This window comes from Lagenorhynchus albirostris, chromosome 2, assembly GCF_949774975.1.
Source record: "Lagenorhynchus albirostris chromosome 2, mLagAlb1.1, whole genome shotgun sequence".
NCBI classification, from domain to species: domain Eukaryota; kingdom Metazoa; phylum Chordata; class Mammalia; order Artiodactyla; family Delphinidae; genus Lagenorhynchus; species Lagenorhynchus albirostris.
In genome coordinates, this window is record NC_083096.1 from 91,747,070 (window position 1) to 91,766,563 (window position 19,494).

Here is a 19,494-nt window from a genome sequence, read left to right on the forward strand (position 1 = left end):
CTCAGTAGTTGTGGCACATGGGCTTAGTTGCTCCGCAACATGTGGGATCTTCCTGGACCAGGGCTCAAACCTGTGTCCCCTGATCTTCCTGGACCAGGGCTCGAACCTGTGTCCCCTGCATTGACAGGCAGGTTCTTAACCACTGCGCCACCAGGGAAGCCCGATATAACAGTCTATTTTAATGGTAAGATGTGAGGAGCTTTTCTTCACATTTACATAACATTTCAAATTTCAGGGTACCTTATTATCTGACAGTCCTAAAAGGATATGTACCCAAAAGCATAGAGGCAAGCCAAATGCAATACCATGTAAGGTCTTGCTAGACAAGATTCAAGTTCTTAGACCTCTAGAACTGGCCTCAGTTTTTCTTTTTTTTTTCCTTTAATATTTATTTATTTATTTATTTAATTTATTTATTTTGGCTGTGCTGGGTCTTCGTTGCGGCACACGGGACCTTTGTTGCGGCACACGGGACCTTCGTTGCAGCATGCGGACTTCTAGTTGCGGCATGTATGTGGGCTCTAGTTCCTCGACCAGGGGTCAGAACCGGGCCCCCTGCATTTGGAGTGCAGAGTCTTACCCACTAGACCACCAGGGTAGTCCCTCAGTTTTAATATGTAGCTCTTATATACAGTATATAAGCTTTTATGAACCGGCTTGCTTGTATCACCTGTAAAGTCTCTAATATTTTGATTCCTTTATATTTAGTGTTGCTTTGCACCAGTTTAGCTATGGCATGTTGTCCTTGTTCCTGATTTTGGCCAAATGAAGACATTCTTATTGATTTGTAACGTAGAAGGAAGAAAAAGATGCCAATATCAAATGAATATTTAGCATAAAACAAACCACACATTTTAGGAAGATGAGGATCTTAAACCACCTAAATACGCTCACCGTAACTTAGAACGCATTTGACAGTCCTTATTCTAATAGCTTTTCCATGCTCCTCAGAAAAGTGACAGGGCCAACATATTCATGTTTCACTTAGCACCTCCTAAGGAAGGGCATGCCCTGTATCAATGTGTGCTCCAAGGTACACGGGAAGAGATCCTGGGAGAATTGGCACCTTGATTCGGATCTCCTCATTTCCTGGCTGTGACATGTATTTTACTGTCTGACCGAAAATTACTTGCTTATCAGGAAAAATGTGAAATTCTATCTTTTGAGTTGCCCTAGTAAACTGCCTACTACAATTTATTTGCTGCTTATTTATGACATTAGTTGGCTGGTTTCAAGTAATTTAGTCTGATTATTGTTAGTTTAGCTCCAGGACACCACTAATTGACCAAAGTACAAATCTACATTTTTATGTCTCGAGGACATGAATCATTACTTTATCCTGTCAGTAAAATATTAAGCACTTGGATAGTTTTATTTAAAAATTTAAAGTGATTATAAGATGAAACTGAACTGTACATATTTTTATACAAGGAATAAATTACCCTTTAATAACTAGAGAGAGAATTTCTTTTTCCACAGTCAGATCTGAAATTGCTATTTTCTGTGAACATGGCCTGTCTTTCTCCCCCTCTCTCTCTCCCCTCCCCCTTCTCTCTTTTCTCTTCTTTCCCCTCCTTTTTTTCCTCTTTACTGATGGTAGCAGGTTTATATATTGAGGGTATTCAGCATATCCTTGAATGGCAAGTCTGGCAGCAATAGGGATGCTGGGGTCCAGGTGATTTTTTTGGTTCTGATTCCTAATTTGCTTTGCCACTGTTTTCTTTTCTAAGGAACTTGTAAAAGTTCATCGGAACCTAATGCAAGAGATTCATGATTCCATTGTAAATAAAAACGACCAGAACTTGTATCAAGTTTTCATTAACTACAAGGAAAGGTAACTTTTGGATTTTAAATTTTGTGGCTATAAGTTTGTAATTATAGTGAGGGTTCGTATTAAAATTGCTCATAAGTAGCTATTACTATCGTTCATTAAGATACTGTCTGGGCAGTAATTAGAACATGGGACAGTTAATTTCTGGGTAGTGGTTGACCTCTATATGTGTATCAGGGAAAAAAAAAAAGAAAAAAAGAAGGGTTCAGACTTTTGCATTGAAAACCAGAAGGTGCAGTTTCTGTCACTCTTGAGTCCTGTAGACTTTAGGAAGTCATTTTAACTCTCTGAGCCTCCTTTTTTCCATCTGTAAATGTTAGGGGTAGATTATCTGGTACGTAGTGCTTTTTCCAACTCTAATACCTTATAATTCTGTATTTTGGAGTATTACATTCACAGCCAACGTCAGTTTCCCTTTCTGAGTTTGAAAAAAATCTTCTGAACAATTCACATAAATTAGAAGTACTCAGGAATTTTGCTTAAAATATAACGCTCTCTTTTAAAATCAAGCACTATAGTTCCTAGTACTAAGAAGTAGCTAATTAATTGCTTACATCAACATTAGATAAATATTAATGTAGTAGTTTTTTTGTTTTCCAGTAGAGGGCTAAAAGAAACAATAAATTAACCGGGCTCTTTGCAAAAATCGGTATTACCCCAGAGATACCCTTCCTGAAGCAGGCTCAGACCCCATGCAATATAAGTTATCTCCTAGCCAGCACAGCTCAGCCCTCTCATTCCCACTTTTCAGATAATGTATTTTTCTTAATTAAAACGGGGGAGGGAGTAGGAGGTTTATTAATGAGTAGAGTTGTAAGTAGTGATTACAGTGAAACAGTAGTAGAAAATAAAACTGTTCCTGAGTGAGCGTGAACAGTGTAAAAGTTGATCTCTAATAGAAACTTGAAGAGAAGTTTTTAATTTTGTTTTTGATTATTATATGCACTCAAACAATATTAACAGTCATTAAGCCAGTTTGTAAAATCTACCTGCTATAAAAACATGCATGGAATCAATCCCATTCAAATTTGGAAATTAAAAATAGTCATTTTTAATACTGTAAATATGAGTGACTTTCATTCTATAACTGTATGTGTGGTGTGTCTTAAAAGGAAACAAGAAAGCTGAGGTTCAGAGAAATTATGAGTACTCTGCCCAGGGTTACCTGGAAAGTAAGAGGTGCAGGACGAGTGAGATTTGCTTTGGTTATGCCTAATTGTGGTTTTAAATAGGTGAATTTCCTCTTCCACTTTATTCTTGCCTTTTTGTCCTCAGATTTTTTCCTCTCTCTCTTTTCCTTTCAGGTTGGTTATTTATGGGCAGTACTGCAGTGGAGTGGAGTTGGCCATCTCCAGTTTAGACTACATTTCTAAGACAAAAGAAGATGTCAAACTGAAATTAGAGGTGCCTGTTTATTTTTTGTGTGTATATGACAGAGTAAAATAAACTAAAACCAACATATTCTTTTCATGATCTATGCAACAGCAAATTTCTATGAATTCTAAGTGTAATTTCATAAAATTTTTTAATATATAGCTCTATAAAATAATAATGTGGCAGTAATAATAACAGTAGTAAGATAGAAGATTTATGGCTTTTTTACATGGCTTATCTCATTAGATCCTCATGACTTTGTGAGATACATACAATTAATTTTTTTATCTTATGGTTAAGAAAGCCAATGTTCAGAGAGATCATGAGTAATTTGCCCAGGGTAGTAAAAGGTACAGGATGAGTAAGATGTATGTGAGATAATATGTATGTAGATGTAAACTGTTTACTAAAAATATAAGATATTGGGACTTCCCTGGAGGTCCAGTGGTAAGACTCTGTGCTTCCAGTGTAGGGGGCGTGGGTTCGATCCCTGGTCAGGGAAATAAGATCCCACATGCTGCATAACACGGCCAAAAGATATTTAGGGGAAAACGTATAAAAAGGGCATGGAATATGTATAACTGATTCACTTTGTTATAAAGCAGAAACTAACACACCATTGTAAAGCAATTATACCCCAATAAAGATGTTAAAAAATAATAATAATAAAAATAATAATAAAAAAGGGCATGGATATTGCCCATAAGAAGGCAAGACAGGCACACATATGATGAGATTAAGTAGTATGTGATAAGCACTCGTAGTCAGGGCTCCATGAGTAGGACTGAGTGATCACTTCAGTATAGTTAGACTGTGGAAGATTTACCTGAAGAGGGAGCATTTGAGTTAGGTCACTGAAGAATGAGGTGAGTCTTGATAGATGAGAGTCCATGTAGGGCATTCTGGAAGAATTGGTATGTCTTGACCAGAAGGATCAGGCAAGTTTGAGAAATGGCAAGTAGGTTAGTATGAATAGAGCACATGGTAACAATGGAAAGTAAGTCTGGAAACTGTGTTAGGTCATTTATTTTTTTGGTACATCTTTCCCCACACACACACACAAGAAGAGTTTGCACTTTCAAAAATCTTTTGAAAAACGATTATTTATATGTTATATGAATTGTCATCTCAAATATATTATCCATATGTATGGATCTTCTTAAATTTCAGGTGGAGATGTATAGTCAACTCTTCTGTGTGTGGCTTGGTTGGCTCTCTCATATCTTCCTTGCTGCTCTTTGTTGGGTTTAGCAGTGAGGTCAGGTGATGAACAGAGAAGAAGAGGTAGATGATTTGCAAGTCAGAACCCCTTCACTGTTTAGCGTATCTGGTCTGATTTAATAAAATAATTGCCACAAAGGGGAGCTATTGGTGAGAAAATTTGCACATCAACAGACTACCAAGTAACTGTACTAATTCTATATCATGGATCCTTCTTTCTTACCTCTCACAGTCCCTTGATGATGCGGATCTTATGGCTGGAGATGGTTTGAGTCACCACTAAGTGACATCCTTACAGCCTTGTTAGCCTAAAGGGCCCCTGCTCCTCTTTGGAGAGCAGAGCCTCGTAAGTCTAGAACTATAAGCCACCTTGACTCAAATTAAAACACGATGGTAAGATAAAAGTTAACAACGTACACAACGACTTCCTAATAGAGCTACCATTTAGGCAGTTTTTTTTTTAATAAAGATATATAATTCTGGTTCAAGAGAGGAGTCAGAAAGTGGTCTATCAAACCTGCATTATATTCTCAGCATTATATGCGTGTTACTCTCCCTTCTTTCAGACTCACTGTCAAAATCCTGCCCAGTGAGCATACTCTATAGTTTCTGTAGTCACTGTAAGTCTTAGGGAAAGAGAGAACCTCAGACTGAGTTTGAAAGGCTCAGGGTGAGGTGATGCTGGTTGTGTTAACCGTGGGTCTGATTTGGAAGTATTTAACCAGATACTTACTATAAGCCCTCAACAAATAGTCTTTGCTGGAACTGTCTTCTGCAAGTCCCAGCATGATGGAGGGAAAGCTGCCTTATACTAGGTTTCTCTCTGCCTCCTTCATGTCTTCTTTTTGTGGTTATTTTTATTCTTGATGATTTTTGTCTTTTTTTCACCCCTACTGTAGAACCAAAGTAACATGGGGTGAAGGGTAATAGAGTCTCTTTACCTTGTTCTCTAAGCTGGCTCATCCCTATTACATTTTCTTTTCTTTTCACTTAGAATTGGAGTTGAGGCTAAGCACTTGACTGGATGTTTGGAAGGATCATTTCTACCCTTCATTTGCTTTCAATACTAATAAGCATTTTACACTTCAGTCTCGGCCCCCTAATTGTAGCTAATGCCAGCGCTGTTAGTTTCTTTACTTCCTGAGCTTATAACTTAGAACTTGAAATAATTTTTTTCCCCAACAGTTTTACACTGACTTCCATAACATAACAAAGGAAATTTTAAATGTATAACATTTCTGTTCTTAACACTATGTTAAGATGGCATAACATAAGAAGTGTAAGATACAACCTCAATTTCCAAGGAACTTAAAATGCAGCTGGGAAGATGAGACCCATTCATTACAATAATATTAACAGTTTGACCTCCTATTTGAGACCCATGATCCAGAACTCGCTATAATCTGTGGAAGCAAGAAATCATTTAAAATAGTTATCTGTCCAGTGAACCCCAGCAATTGACAAGATGTGAGCTAACATGTCAGGATGTGTCACCAGTTCTTGTTTGAAAGCTGTAGTCAAGCACTCATTAACTCAATATGGTCATTGGAGCTAATGGTGTTTGTTTCTATAGCTTCTGATAATATAATATATCCTTCCATGTGCTGGAAAAGCTAAGTGTGGGGAAAAGGGAAACTAAAGAGTATTTTCTTGAATACAACCTCTTCCATGAACTGGAAAATTCCTTGGTCTTGGTTATGTAATTGTCTGAGGATTTTGGACTTAGGTTGCTCACAAATAAAAATATCTTTATGACACCTTATTGTTTTTTTTGGATGATACCATGAATATTTGAGACACAGTAATATCAGAAAAGCAATTTGTTCAAGGTCACACAGACAAGAATTGCAAAACTTGATTTAAATTCAGGCTCTGACACTGCAAATCCAAAGTACTTTCCTCAGAGTCTTAGTTAATGTCAATAGAGTGAACCCGTCAATGCTATTTTTTGATAAACTTGTAAGAAAGGAGATTGTGAGATTAAAAAAATAAAATCTGAGGCTTTGAAAACTTTGAATCCTGTAGTGGGTTTATACTTTAGCAAATTTTGGGAGTCAATCATTCCATTTCATTCATTACAACAAATGTTTAGTCAGTAAATACTAGATTCTCAAGAGGTATAAAAGACATAATATATTGGGGAAGATATTATACATATACAACAATAATTAAGAGACCCACAAGGCACAGAGAGACAGCACAATTTTGATTGGGACTATTACTAACAGCCTTGAAGTATAGTTCTTCAAGAGGATGATGAATTTTGCTGGGAACTAGTCCAAGCACATGGCAGTTGGAGAGAACCGAATGAACCAAGGCATGATGGTGGGGAGGGAACATAGTGGGTTTAATTAATGGGGCTTGTTCTTGATGCCTGGTCTACAGGCCTGCTTGGGGAGACTGGTGAAAGGTTAAGTGGTAAGTGAGGGGAAAATGCCGGAGGACCACTAGAGAAAATAATTTTCATGTGTAAAATAGTTCTACATATTTATTCTACATATTTAGAGTTGAAATGCTACAAGTTTTGTTTGTTTCTTTTGGTTTTTAACTGACGATACTTCCTAGTTTTAAGAAAGAAGGATTGTTAAGGAAAATAGCAAAATATTTATTGTATAATAGCAGTTTTGCTTATGGCGTTTGCATCCTTTAATGTTTGTATTATGACTCCTTTTGCTAAAACTAAAACAGTTCAATTTAAAAAAAAATTTCTTTAGGAATGTTCTAAAAGAGCAAATAATGGGAAATTTACTCTTCGAGATTTGCTTGTGGTTCCTATGCAGCGTGTTTTAAAGTATCACCTTCTCCTTCAGGTATGTAATTTAAAACTGTTTGTTTATTCATTAATTCAACACAATGTTAATGAAGCATCAACTAAGCTGCAGAAACTTTATGTTTGGAGCCCTATCCCCTTACAGTTTTCAATTATGAGGATAGCTAAGTGGGAAATAACAGAACAGCTGGAAACTTTTTCTTCCTTTTAAGCAAAGATAATTCTGTATCTTTCACACAGTCACATTTTGAGTTCTTCAAACAGAACTGGCTCCAAAAAAATTAAAAAATTTAAAAACAAGGCAAAACAAATACAAATATCCCTTCAACCAAGTCTCCTGTCATTAGCAGTAATCATTTATTAGAATCTCAGTGTTGCAATACACTTGAATTTTGACAGGTTAATTGTGTTAGAATTTGTGCCTTATAACCATAAACGAAAGAGAATTGTGTCACACTCTGTGTTACTTTCCGCTATAGTAAATTATAATAAGACTGCATTTATTTTGAAGTGATTCTTGTTATAACCCCAAAGCTTATGGTTTCCACGGTTAGTCTTCTAATGAGGGTGGAGAGTCTTATAAATTTAACTTGATAGCTGTACCAGGAGACTCATTAGTTCTGCTCCAAAGAAATGTCTTTCTGTATTAGTCTATCAGCTTTGCTGATGCTTGTGAAATGCCATTTAAAAAGATCTACTACCTGTATGTGAAATATAATTCTGAGTTTGCTGTGCTTTATACATCTTGTATATTAAATTTCTTGAACTGTAACTGCAAAATTATTAGTCATTTCTATTTTCTACTGAGAAATCAGAAAAATTCAAACCCTGATTATTCCTTACAAATGCGTTAAAACATTTATGAGACCTAAACTCAAAGCAACTTAATCAAATTGCATTTTATGAAAAAATAATAAGGAAGACTTAGGCAGTCAATTTCTGAGATATCATGAAACTAAAAACATGTCCAAAAGAAGATAATAATTTATCTTGTAACTTTAGTATAGTCAAATATTGATTGAAGAGTTTAAAAGTTGCAGTTTTCAAGAAATATCTATTTTCTTCATTACTCAGCCATAAAAAGAAATTGAGTTATTTGTAGTGAGGTGGATGGACCTAGAGTCTGTCATACAGAGTGAAGTAAGAAAGAGAAAAAACAAATACCGTATGCTAACACATACATATGGAATCTAAAAAAAAAAAAAAAGGTCTGACGAACCTAGGGGCAGGACAGGAATAAGGATGCAGACGTAGAGAATGGACTTGACGACATGGCAAGGGGGAAGGGTAAGCTGGGACGAAGTGAGAGAGTGGCATGGACATATATACACTACCAAATATAAAATAGATAGCTGTAGGAAGCAGCTGCATCGCACAGGGAGATCAGCTCCCTGCTTCGTGACCACCTAAAGGGATGGGATAGGGAGGGTGGGAGGGAGACGCAAGAGGGAGGGGATATGGGGATATATGTATGCATATAGCTGATTCACTTTGTTATACAGCAGAAACTAACACAACATTGTAAAGCAATTATACTCCAATAAAGATGTTTAAAAAAAAAGATTTTAAGCAGACTTATAAAATATGACCTTACCTTTTGGAAAGTCAGTGAACTTTTTCTGCTCATTTCTCTTGGGTTGTTTGATATTTTAAATTTCAAAAGTATATTTAGTTCCATGATGATTTTCTAAAATAGGAAAAGTTTTATCTGGGATACCACACTTAGATAAAAATTCTAGAAATGTTTTTCCATTTCAAAATAGTGTAGAGTAGAATTAATTTGTCTACTGTTTAGAAATGTGTTAAATAAATATGGTATGAATTTGAATATTTTCTACTTACTACTGTATTTTAGTGGGTAAATCATTTTTGAAATGCCTTATGATTTGAAATCACGGATTTATAAAATTAAAATATTTTATAGTGGGGGGTTTGAAACTTTGAGAATACTGTTATTATTTAATAGAGGAAAAGTAAAAATAGAAACAAAAGAGTATCACTCTGACAAGTTTATTATACTTAACAGATTTGATATCTGTAGGTTCTGTTTACAACTAGAAACACTACTGGTATTGAATTCAGCAAAGATTTTGTTTTTTAATTTATTTATTTTAGGCTGCATTGGGTCTTCCTTGTTGCACGCGGGCTTTCTCTAGTTGCGGCTACTCTTCATTGCAGTGCGCAGGCTTCTCATTGCAGTGGCTTCTCTTGTTGTGGAGCATGGGCTCTAGGCACTCGGGCTTCAGTAATTGTGGCACTCGGGCTCTAGAGCGCAGGCTCAGTAGTTGTGGCGCACGGGCTTAGTTGCTCCGCGGCACGTGGGATCTTCCCGGACCAAGGCTCAAACCTGTGTCCCCTGCATTGGCAGGTGGATTCTTAACCACTGCGCCACCAGGGAAGCCCCTCAGCAAAGATTTTTGAATGGATCCCATGAGCTGCATACAGTGTGAGTCTCTCAACAATGTAAAACAGCCCCCCTCACACTGATAAAGTCCACTGTTTTATTGGGGAAAATGAAATGTAATCTGCCAAGTACAATACGACGTGATAAGTATGCAGAAGGTACAGAAGTGGTACAAATAAAGACTTAGTTAATTATGGCTTGAGAAGAGGCCTCTGTCATAACAAGCTTCACAGAGGAATGTTTCTTGAGTTGGGCTTTGAAGGAAGAATGACGGTTTGACAGGTGGATCAGAGAGCAAGGGCTTTCCAGGAGAGAAAACATCATGCCTAATGGGATCAGATATTAGAACATTATTTTGAGAATTGCAGTTAACTTAGTAGAAGTAGGGCATAGGTTGTCTGAGAGGAAGTGGAGAGAGAAGTTGGGAGAGGTTTGCAGATTTCAGATCATGAAGCATCTACGAGGTATGCGTGACAACCTGAAGCTTTTGTGAACCTCCCAGAAGTCTAAGTAACAGGGTCTGATTTACATTTAGAGATTTAACTCTGATGTCAATCGAGGGACTAGATTGTAGCAAGGAAAGACTGCAAGTCAGAAGATGAATCAGAAGCCTATTACAGTCACCCATTTGAAAGAGAGCAGGGACTTGAACCGAGGTAGTGCCAGTAGAGGAGGTTTCAAGGGGAAGGGTCAAAGTTAACACAAACAGAACATAGTGAGAGAGAGGGAGGAGTCAGGGGCACCTTTGAGGTTTTGGCTTAAGTGATGGAGGTGCCCTCATTCAGTAAAACATAAACAGGAACAAGAGTAGGGGTGCGGGTGAAGGTGCATGAAGTGTGGACGTGCTGTATTTCAGGGGCTTGCGAGAAACCCAGGTAGAACAATTTAATAGGACATATGAGTCTGGGACTCAGGCGTGAATTCTGGGTTGAGCACATTCATTTGAGGGTGACTGTCACATTAGGTGATAGGCGATGTTATGGCAATGGTTGTGATAGAATTCACAGAGTATGTAATGTAAGGATAACAGAAGACTAAGGTGAAAATCTAGGGAATAATAACTCATTTCTAAGGTGCAAAGAAAGAAGAAGGTATGAAAGACAAATGAATAGGCAACATTTAAGATGAACTAACAAAAATAACAGCAACAAACAGAAGAGCCTGATGTCCCTGAGTCCAAAGGAGAGATGGAGTTGTCAGAATCCAAAGCCATAGAGAAGCCAAGTTTGATGACAAGTGAAAAGTATCAGTTCAGGGACTTCCCTGGTGGCCCAGTGGGTAAGACTCCACGCTTCCAATGCAGGGGGCGCGGGTTCGATCCCTGGTCGGGGAACTAAGGTTCCACGTGCCATGTGGCACAGCCAAAAAAGAAAAAAGTATCAGTTCAGTTGTCAAGGAGGGGAATCTTTCTTAACATCTGGCAAGAGTGTCAATGTGATGGTGGGGGATAGAATTCACGTTCAACGTTGAAAGGAAAACCTTTCTGACCATTGTCTCATGTCCTTTTGATATCTATTTGGTCTTCTTACAGTTTGAAATTTTTGATGAAAACAGAGCCTAGTTAAATCAGATTTATCACATTATGGTGAGAATAATGATAAAAATGGTTTATTTGTAAAATGTTTTCTTATGTGTTGGTTTTAATTTGATGGAAGTAGTACTAAAATATATCTTCCAAATAGGAGCTGGTCAAACATACCACTGATCCTATGGAGAAGGCAAATTTGAAGCTGGCTCTTGATGCGATGAAGGTTAGACGGATGCAGCATTAACTTGTTTGTATTTCTAATTCTTGCCTAAAAACAATAGAATATAAACTGTTAATACATAGGTATGATACGCTAATAGGTGTTATTAGAAGTATTTGCATAGGTTTGTTTTTGGAGGGGAGAGCTGGATATTTTTAACTGAAATCAGTATCCTTGCATGGATTTAATTGTTGGACAAAAGCATAAAACCAAGAGGTATATTAAAATAACTTTCAGTATTTATGAAAGTATGACAATTTCCATAACTACCAGGAATGATTTAATAGAATGGTTTTGTTTCACATTCTTTTTATGGTTGCTAGTAGAAACCTATTGGCTTGTGCAAGCAGCAGTTTAGCTGATGACTTCAGAACATTGGTGTGACTTATTTTTCTCAAGTGAGGATGTCAGCCAGGTTTACCTTTTTGGATGCTGTGCACCAGTACAAGTGATCAGTCTGGGTTTCTATTTCAGGTAAATCTGAAAATCAAGCACTAGAAGTAGGTGAAGGCAGGCTTTTTGAACATATTGGGGAATCGGTAAAACCCCGATTTCCACGCTCTGCCGGACTTTTTGAAAGAAATAGTATTTGTCCCTAGCTTAAAACATACACAAATATTTGTTGTCAAAACAAAATGCCAATGTGACTCTGCCCAGAGCAGTGCATAATTACTTCTCTGTGTCCTTGTGCCAGTTTCAGTGTTAGCTCTGTGTTTAGCTGACTTTAGTACCCTGTCAGGAAACAGCCCATCATTATTTATTATTATAAAAAAAAATCATACCAAGTTTCCAATCTTTTTAAAGAAATCGTTTATAGATATATCCTATGAAAAGTCGGGCTTTCATTTAGAACAAAGTTAGGAACTGCTTTTGCCTGAGTTCTGTTCCTGCTGTTGCAGATAAATATAAGAGGGTAGGGAAAAAAGAAAACCCAGAAAACAGGAAAAATCTGGAGCACATGTCATAAAAATAGCTAGTTACAGTATGGAAAGATTAGCTAATGTTTCCTCAAATTTGAGAAAAGACATTTTAAAATAGGTGAAGGCACACGGAGAAACAGGGCCAGCATTGTTTGTGCCCTTTAGTTCATTTTCACGCTCCCTGGTTTCTCTCCTCTCCTTCACTTCCCTTTATTAACTCTTTGAAATTGACCTGGCTTCCCTGACTGAACCCTCTCAGGAACTGAGATGCTTAACTGGATGCAGACAACAGCCCTGCTAGATTCATTGTCTAACTTTTAGTTACTTTCTTCTCCGGGCTAATCCTTCATGATTGCCCTTATTCTAACCCAAGTTCAAGTGTGATTCTCTCAAGGTCAGTGTTTAGAAATTTACACGCTCCCGACCTGGTTTCCTTTTTGTTGCTCTGCATGGCAGCATATTTTGTTTGTTTCTGTGTTTGATCCTTACTCTTCTCAGGGGTGTGGTAAATGACAAGGCTTCAGTCTTCCCAGCTGTACTCCAGACAGTTTTAAATTGCTTTTGAGATGCAGCTTCGATTAGGTATTCATTTTATTGTCATTGAAAAGTTATAGTGGTAACTTTCGACTATTAATGAAATTAATGATGTTTTCTTTCAAACAGTGCTCATCTCTTGTCTAATCTTATCTTGCCTTCTTTTTCTCCCCTTCTCTTTATTCTTTAGGACTTGGCACAATATGTGAATGAAGTGAAAAGAGATAATGAGACCCTTCGTGAAATTAAACAATTTCAGCTATCTATAGAAAATTTGGTGTGTAATTATCATTCCATCCAGCTCCCCTAACCCACAAATTGGGGGATGTTCTAGCAGTTGTTTTTGAAAAAAAAATAGTTTACCTTCAAGTTTCTGTTGTTCTAGGTTTTTTCCGACTTCTGTTTGGCAGCATCCACGGGGATGAACGTTCAGTGGCACCTGTGATACATCATCGTCCAGGGACTTTCTGCCATTGCTTGTCCCTGTCACTTTAATCACACTGTGATGCCTCTCCCTGCAGCAGTCCCATATTTTTTTTTCTTTTCCTTCCCTCACCCCCATACGTAACCATGGTGGAGTCCCGTTAATTTATTCATTTTATGTATATTTACTGGGTGACTGCTGTGTGCCAGACGTTTTGCTTGGGGCCGGGGCTGTAACTATGAACAACATGTTCTCATGGTTGAGGAGACAGTAAAAAGAGTCTAAAAATGTTCTCTCTATTGAGATGAATGCTGTGAACAGGTTGCTGCAACAGAGGATAGTGAGGGGAGTCCTAGTTTAGATAAGGTGCTCAGAAAAAGTCCTTCTGAGACATTTGTCACCTGAACCTGAAGGATGAGAAGAAGCCAGTGGCACAAAGGTCTGCAGAGAGAAGATTCCCGGCAGAAGCCATAGCAAGTGAGATGCCCTGAAATGGGAAAGAGCCAGGGCTGTTCAAGGAGCAGCAAGACAAGAGAGGCTGGAAATTGAGAGTGAAAGGAAGAAGGGTGGGCTCTGAAGTGGGGGAGTGGGGGGCAGGAGAACTACACACCACAGCCTTGGAGGGCAAGGTGCTGAGTTGGGATTTTGTAGTGATTGCAGTAGGAAGCTAGTGAACGGTTCTTACCAGAGGGTTTCACAGTCTGATTTAAGTGTCATGAAAACCCTTTCATCAGGCAGACCAGTCAGAAAATCATTGAGGTCGTTTCAAGAGAGATGATGGAGGCTTGGATAAAGCTGTGGGGAGAGAAAACAGATAAATGAATAGATTTAAGATGCTTTTCTTGGTAGAGCAATTTTATTGCTTCTTCCTCTGAAACGTCTTTGGTCTGTCTTTCTTTCCACACATACAGCTACTTCCCCTTTTCAGGACCTCATCTGCCACCTTTCCAATCACAGTAGCCTCTGGTTACCTCTTCACATAGTTGCGTTTATAGTTCTGCCTTTGATTATAATCTTGTCAAAGCCTAGAATATCTTTTTTCATTATTTCCTATCAAATTTCTTCAAGGTCCAATTTAAAAAAAATTCTTTCCCTCATCTGAAAGGATCCCTGATTCCTTCTCTTTGTAATTCCATAGCACATTGCCTGGACAGCTGTATTTTTTTTTATATTGTGGTAAAATATATATAAAACATTAAATTTGCCATTTTTAAGTGTACAGTTTTGTGATGTTAGATACATTCATATTGTGCAGCTGACACCACCATCCATCTCCAGAACTCTTTTCATCTTGCAAGACTGAAGCTCTCCACCTACTAAACACTAACTCTTCATTCCCCCTTCCTCCCAGCCCCTGGCAACCACCGTTCTACTTTCTGTCTTTATGAATTATTGGATATCAATACTTACCACATTTTTGTTTGCAAATATTTTCTACCATTCTGTGAGTTGCCTTTTCACTCTGTTAATAGTGTTATTTGTGCAAAATTCTAAATTTTGATGAAGTCCACCTTATCGATCTTTTCTTTTGTTGCCTGTGCTTTTGGTGTCCTATCTAAAAAATCATTACTGAATCCAATGTCATAAACCTTTTCCCCTATGTTTTCTTCTGAAAGTTTTGTAGTTTTAACTCTTTGATCCATTTTGAGTTAATTTTTGGAAACAGTATAAGGTAAGGGTCCAACTTCATTCTTCTGCCTGTGCATATCCAGTTTCCCCAGCACCCTTTGTTAAAAAGGCTCTCCTATCCCCCACTGAATTGGTCTTGGCACTCTTGTCAAAAATCATTTGACCATATATGTGAAGGCTTATTTCTGGATGTTCTGTTGTATTACATTGGTTTAGAAGTCTGTGTTTATGCCATTTCTACACTGTTTGGATTACCATAGTTTTGTAATAAGTTTTGAAATCAGGAAGTGTGAGATCCCAGCTCTGTTCTTTTTTATGATCGTTTTACCTATTAAGGGTCCCTTGCAATTCCATATGGGTTTTAGGATGGCGTTTTCTGTTTCTGCAAAAAATACAGATAAGAAACATTTATTTTTATACTTTCTTGTAGTACAGTTAATTCATTACATATCTTGTTTTATTAGAACGTAATTTCATAGATGTTAGTGATATTTTCAGTCAGTTCCTTTTCCTTTAGCACCTTGTAGAGTAGGTGTTCATAAATACTTAAAACTTTTTATTTTCTGTCTCTGGGGAAATGACTCATTATTTTTAATCATCCAGTCAGAAATTTTCATTCTTAAGATCTTAGCTCAGGGAAGCCATCCTTGACTCCCTAGACCAAATTAGGTCCCCCAGATACGCATGCTTCCTCTGCTCTTCCATCACGGCAACCACGTGGTTGTAATTATATTCTTCTGTGACTATTTGTTCCCCCCACTGAGCAGTATGTTTCATGAGGGCAGAGTCTATGCCGTTTTGTCCTGTGCCTAGTGGCTAGCACACAGTGGATGCTCAGTAAATATTAGTTGTTGTAACTTCCTCGTGATTTGCATTTTTCCAATTAATTCTCTCCTTTGGTAGCTAACTTCTCCGTTAGAGGTGTAAGTAAAATCAGTTAATGTCTTCAGTATGCCTCCTGGGATGACCAAGGACAGGCTGTTTTTAAAGTGTATCGTACAGACCTGAGCTTTTTAGAATAAGTGTGTTAAAAGGTAAAATGATAAAAGTTGTGATAAGATAGTTGTGCCTAGCAAATATCCTCAGTAATGTTAATTTCTGTTTTTATGTGATTATGAAAAACTGAGATGCACATTTTATATTTTAGAACCAACCAGTTTTGCTTTTTGGACGACCTCAGGGAGATGGTGAAATTCGAATAACCACTCTAGACAAGCATACAAAACAAGAAAGGTGAGAAGGATCGGTACTTATTTTCAAAATAAGTTATTAGGATCAGGAGATTGCGAAAATCTTAAAAACAGTTCCTCCAGGACAAAGGAGTGAAATAAAGGAATAAAAACAAGGGGTCAGATCGATCTGTGGTTTTTTAATTTCTCATATAGATATGTTAGGTATTCCCCTCTTTGTTCTGGTATCTGTTGATTTGCCTAAGTTTGAGTTCTTAAGAAGGAATAGACAAATATAGAATGTCAGCTAGAGTAAAAAAAGTACACATTAAGATGAGAGTAGCAATAAAGCAATAATAGACAACTACTATAAAAACACAATTGTTTAATTTAATTTTATTTTTTGGTATGCATTTTAAAAGAACTAAAAACGGTACAACATGTCCTAAGGAAGTCCAAGTGAAGGCCATTTAGTGAGATTTTCTCGAGGGAAATTTGTAGGTGCAGTCCTTAAAGATTAGTTGAGCTAATTATGTGGTAAACTGATTTATTTAGTTGAAATGACCATTTTCTGGAAACTTTGGAAACTAGAAAGTCAACCAGTAGGGGGCAGCATCAGCTCTTGCTTCCACCTTGATACCCAGGCTCTAAAGGTAGCTCCCTGGAGACACACATCCTTTTAGCCTCTCCCGGAAAAAAGGCTTTGAAAGTGATGCAAGTAATAGAGCTACGTGAATGTCTCATTATTATTGTTTTAAAAAAATGTATGCATGTTAATCACTGAGAGTTTTCGAAAAGATACAAATATTGGTATTGGATGATAGGATTATAAGGTCTGTTTTATTCCCCCAATTACATTTGCTTTTAGTAAGATAGAAGAGAAATATCAACATGTAAATTTAACCATAATTTCTCTAGCTTACACTTGGGTCAGGTACCATTCAATTTGTGTTTTAGGTTGTCCATTAAGTCACAAGGAGCAACATACAGGGTAAAAGCGCAGGTTCCACAGGTCGACCCAAGAGTGAATCCTGCTGTGCATCCCAGTGTAACCCTGGGAAAATTATCTAACTTCCCTGAGCCTCAGCTTCCTCCCAAGTAAAATGAATATGATAATAATACGTACCTCAGGAGATGGTCCTGGGGATTTAAATTGAGTCATCTTTGTGGAAGGGGTGAACGCTTCTCAAGACAATCTGTCTGTCTCCTAGTAACATCAGTAGAAGTTAACTGCTATTGTTGTCATTAATATTATTCCATCAATGTTTAGCTTTTAAACTGGAAGAAAGAAAGTACTAGCTCACGAACAACACTTTAGGGCTTCATTGTTCCTGACAGTAACTCTGCATTGTGCATATTGTTCTCATTATAATTTTGCCTATTTTTTAACTGTGAAAACTGAGGCACAGCAGGGTGATTCATTTAGTAAAGGGCAGTTCCAGGACACACAGTTCATTCTTTCAATGTGCACACTACCTTTGTCTTTAACTCACTGGATAAATTAAATTTTATCTGAGAAGAATTAATACACATGCTTCCAAACCGTTTAAATAAATCTCTCTCTCTCTCTCTCAGGCATATCTTCTTATTTGATTTGGCAGTGATTGTATGTAAAAGGAAAGGTGATAACTATGAAATGAAGGAAATAATAGATCTTCAGCAGTACAAAATAGCCAACAATCCTACAACTGATAAGGAAAATAAAAAGGTAAATTCTTGGAAATGAATAACTAATTTACTCATAACTTTGACTATTCAAGGAAAGTATGCTAATACATTAATGTGAGAGGCCGCTTATCCATCCAGGTGTTTTTGTTTCTAGAGATTAATTAGAAGCAGGCCTTTGTGAGAAATAATTGGACAGTGCCACAGGTGATACTGATCCCCTCTAATGCCCTAATGATCAAGGCAGCAAAATGCACTTGGCATAGCAATTGTTCTAGATATGAAGTTGACTACAGTAGTCTTGATTGTTCACAGTTTGTCTGATGATAATGTTATGGGTGGTTTGTGGATGATTATGGTGGTGTGTTAGTGAATTTGGAAACATGATGTTATTAATCAATGATACCTATTAACCTGAGGAATATTAATTTTAACAGTGGTCTTATGGCTTCTACCTCATCCATATCCAAGGACAAAATGGGTTAGAATTTTATTGCAAAACAAAAGATTTAAAGAAAAAGTGGCTGGAACAGTTTGAAATGGCTTTGTGAGTATTTCTACTTTTAAAAGTGCTTTTTTCTACTGCATCAGTTTCTTATGAACAATGAACTACCAATAAACATACTGTAATATTTGTAGCATGTGTACAGAGGCTGTGAAACCACTTTGCTCTGAGCATGAGTGCTATGCTACGAGGCTGTCAGCTTGATAACTTTGGTCTCCTGGGAGAGATGTTTTGGTGAATTTCTTCAAGAAAAAGAAAGAGGGAGCTCTAACCTTCTGTTTGACTTTCTTCTCATGGGCATATTTTAATTCTTTAGCTTTTAGCAGCCCCCGAAAATATTAATTATTCTAATGATAAACTTTTAATGTAATTGCCATGTTTTATATATATCTTTAAATTAAGTAGAAATACTCCCAAACACACACACACACGTACATACATACATGCAAATATCTTATTTTTAATAGAAAGATTGATTTGTTCCTCCTGTTTGTTTTTAACTCATTTATTGTTTGAATTCTGGGTAAATTGCTTGGCGTATTCAATGAATGCTTTCAGGGCTTGACTTCTCTCAGTGTTTTTTCCTTTTATTAAAGTGGAAACTCAACAAAGAGGTGGGAAATAAATCAGACGTGTTCAAAAAGGAATGCATACAGAGACGTGATTACACAAGGACATGTCATTATAGGAGTTTCTTTTCAGTTTTGAGGTTCATGGATTAAAAAGTGTATAATGACCCTTGTTATGGAAGCATATAGGTCACCCTGAAATTGAAACTGTTAGCAAAAGGTGAAATTAAGAAAAAACACTTCTGTGATTTGCTTTGTATGTATTCTAGCATTATTTACCTTTTGCAGACAAATTCTATCAGATTTTTTGTTTGCTTTCTCCTTTGTTTTGTTTTTGGAAATGCTCATGTTAATATAAAATGGAAATAGGATTAGAATATTTTATTGTAGTTCTGAGGGGAGAAAAATAGAGATTTTCCTTCGATTATTTTCTCTAACACTTTGAGACATACGATTGTGCAGCTAAAATAGTTTTAAGCTTATAGACAATTCTGGGTTCAGCAATAACCCCTGCCATGGACTGGCTGCGTAGTCTTAGCCAATTTGTTTAACCTCTCAGAGCCTCAGTTTCCTCCTCTAAAACAGGGATAATGATATTTTGAATTCCAGATATATGTGTCATGCAGAATGGTGGCCAGATAGTACAACAGCAATGATATGGTATTGAATTGTAAGAGGTATCTGTTGTTATCACTATTATTAATATTGTTTTGTATTTAGGATCCTAATAT

The 19,494-nt window shown here is 37.1% G+C and overlaps 1 protein-coding gene across 1 annotated transcript in view; it reads left to right on the plus strand.

Moving 5' to 3' along the window:
- VAV3 (vav guanine nucleotide exchange factor 3) overlaps positions 1-19,494 on the plus strand; it is a 390,869-nt gene that overhangs the window by 184,202 nt on the left and 187,173 nt on the right. Inside the window, exons 8-15 of the mRNA XM_060139483.1 lie at positions 1,731-1,834; positions 3,136-3,235; positions 7,141-7,236; positions 11,283-11,351; positions 12,993-13,079; positions 16,003-16,088; positions 17,600-17,732; positions 18,127-18,236. Of these exons, the coding sequence (XP_059995466.1) occupies positions 1,731-1,834; positions 3,136-3,235; positions 7,141-7,236; positions 11,283-11,351; positions 12,993-13,079; positions 16,003-16,088; positions 17,600-17,732; positions 18,127-18,236 (785 nt within the window). The remainder of the gene's footprint in view (positions 1-1,730; positions 1,835-3,135; positions 3,236-7,140; positions 7,237-11,282; positions 11,352-12,992; positions 13,080-16,002; positions 16,089-17,599; positions 17,733-18,126; positions 18,237-19,494) is intronic.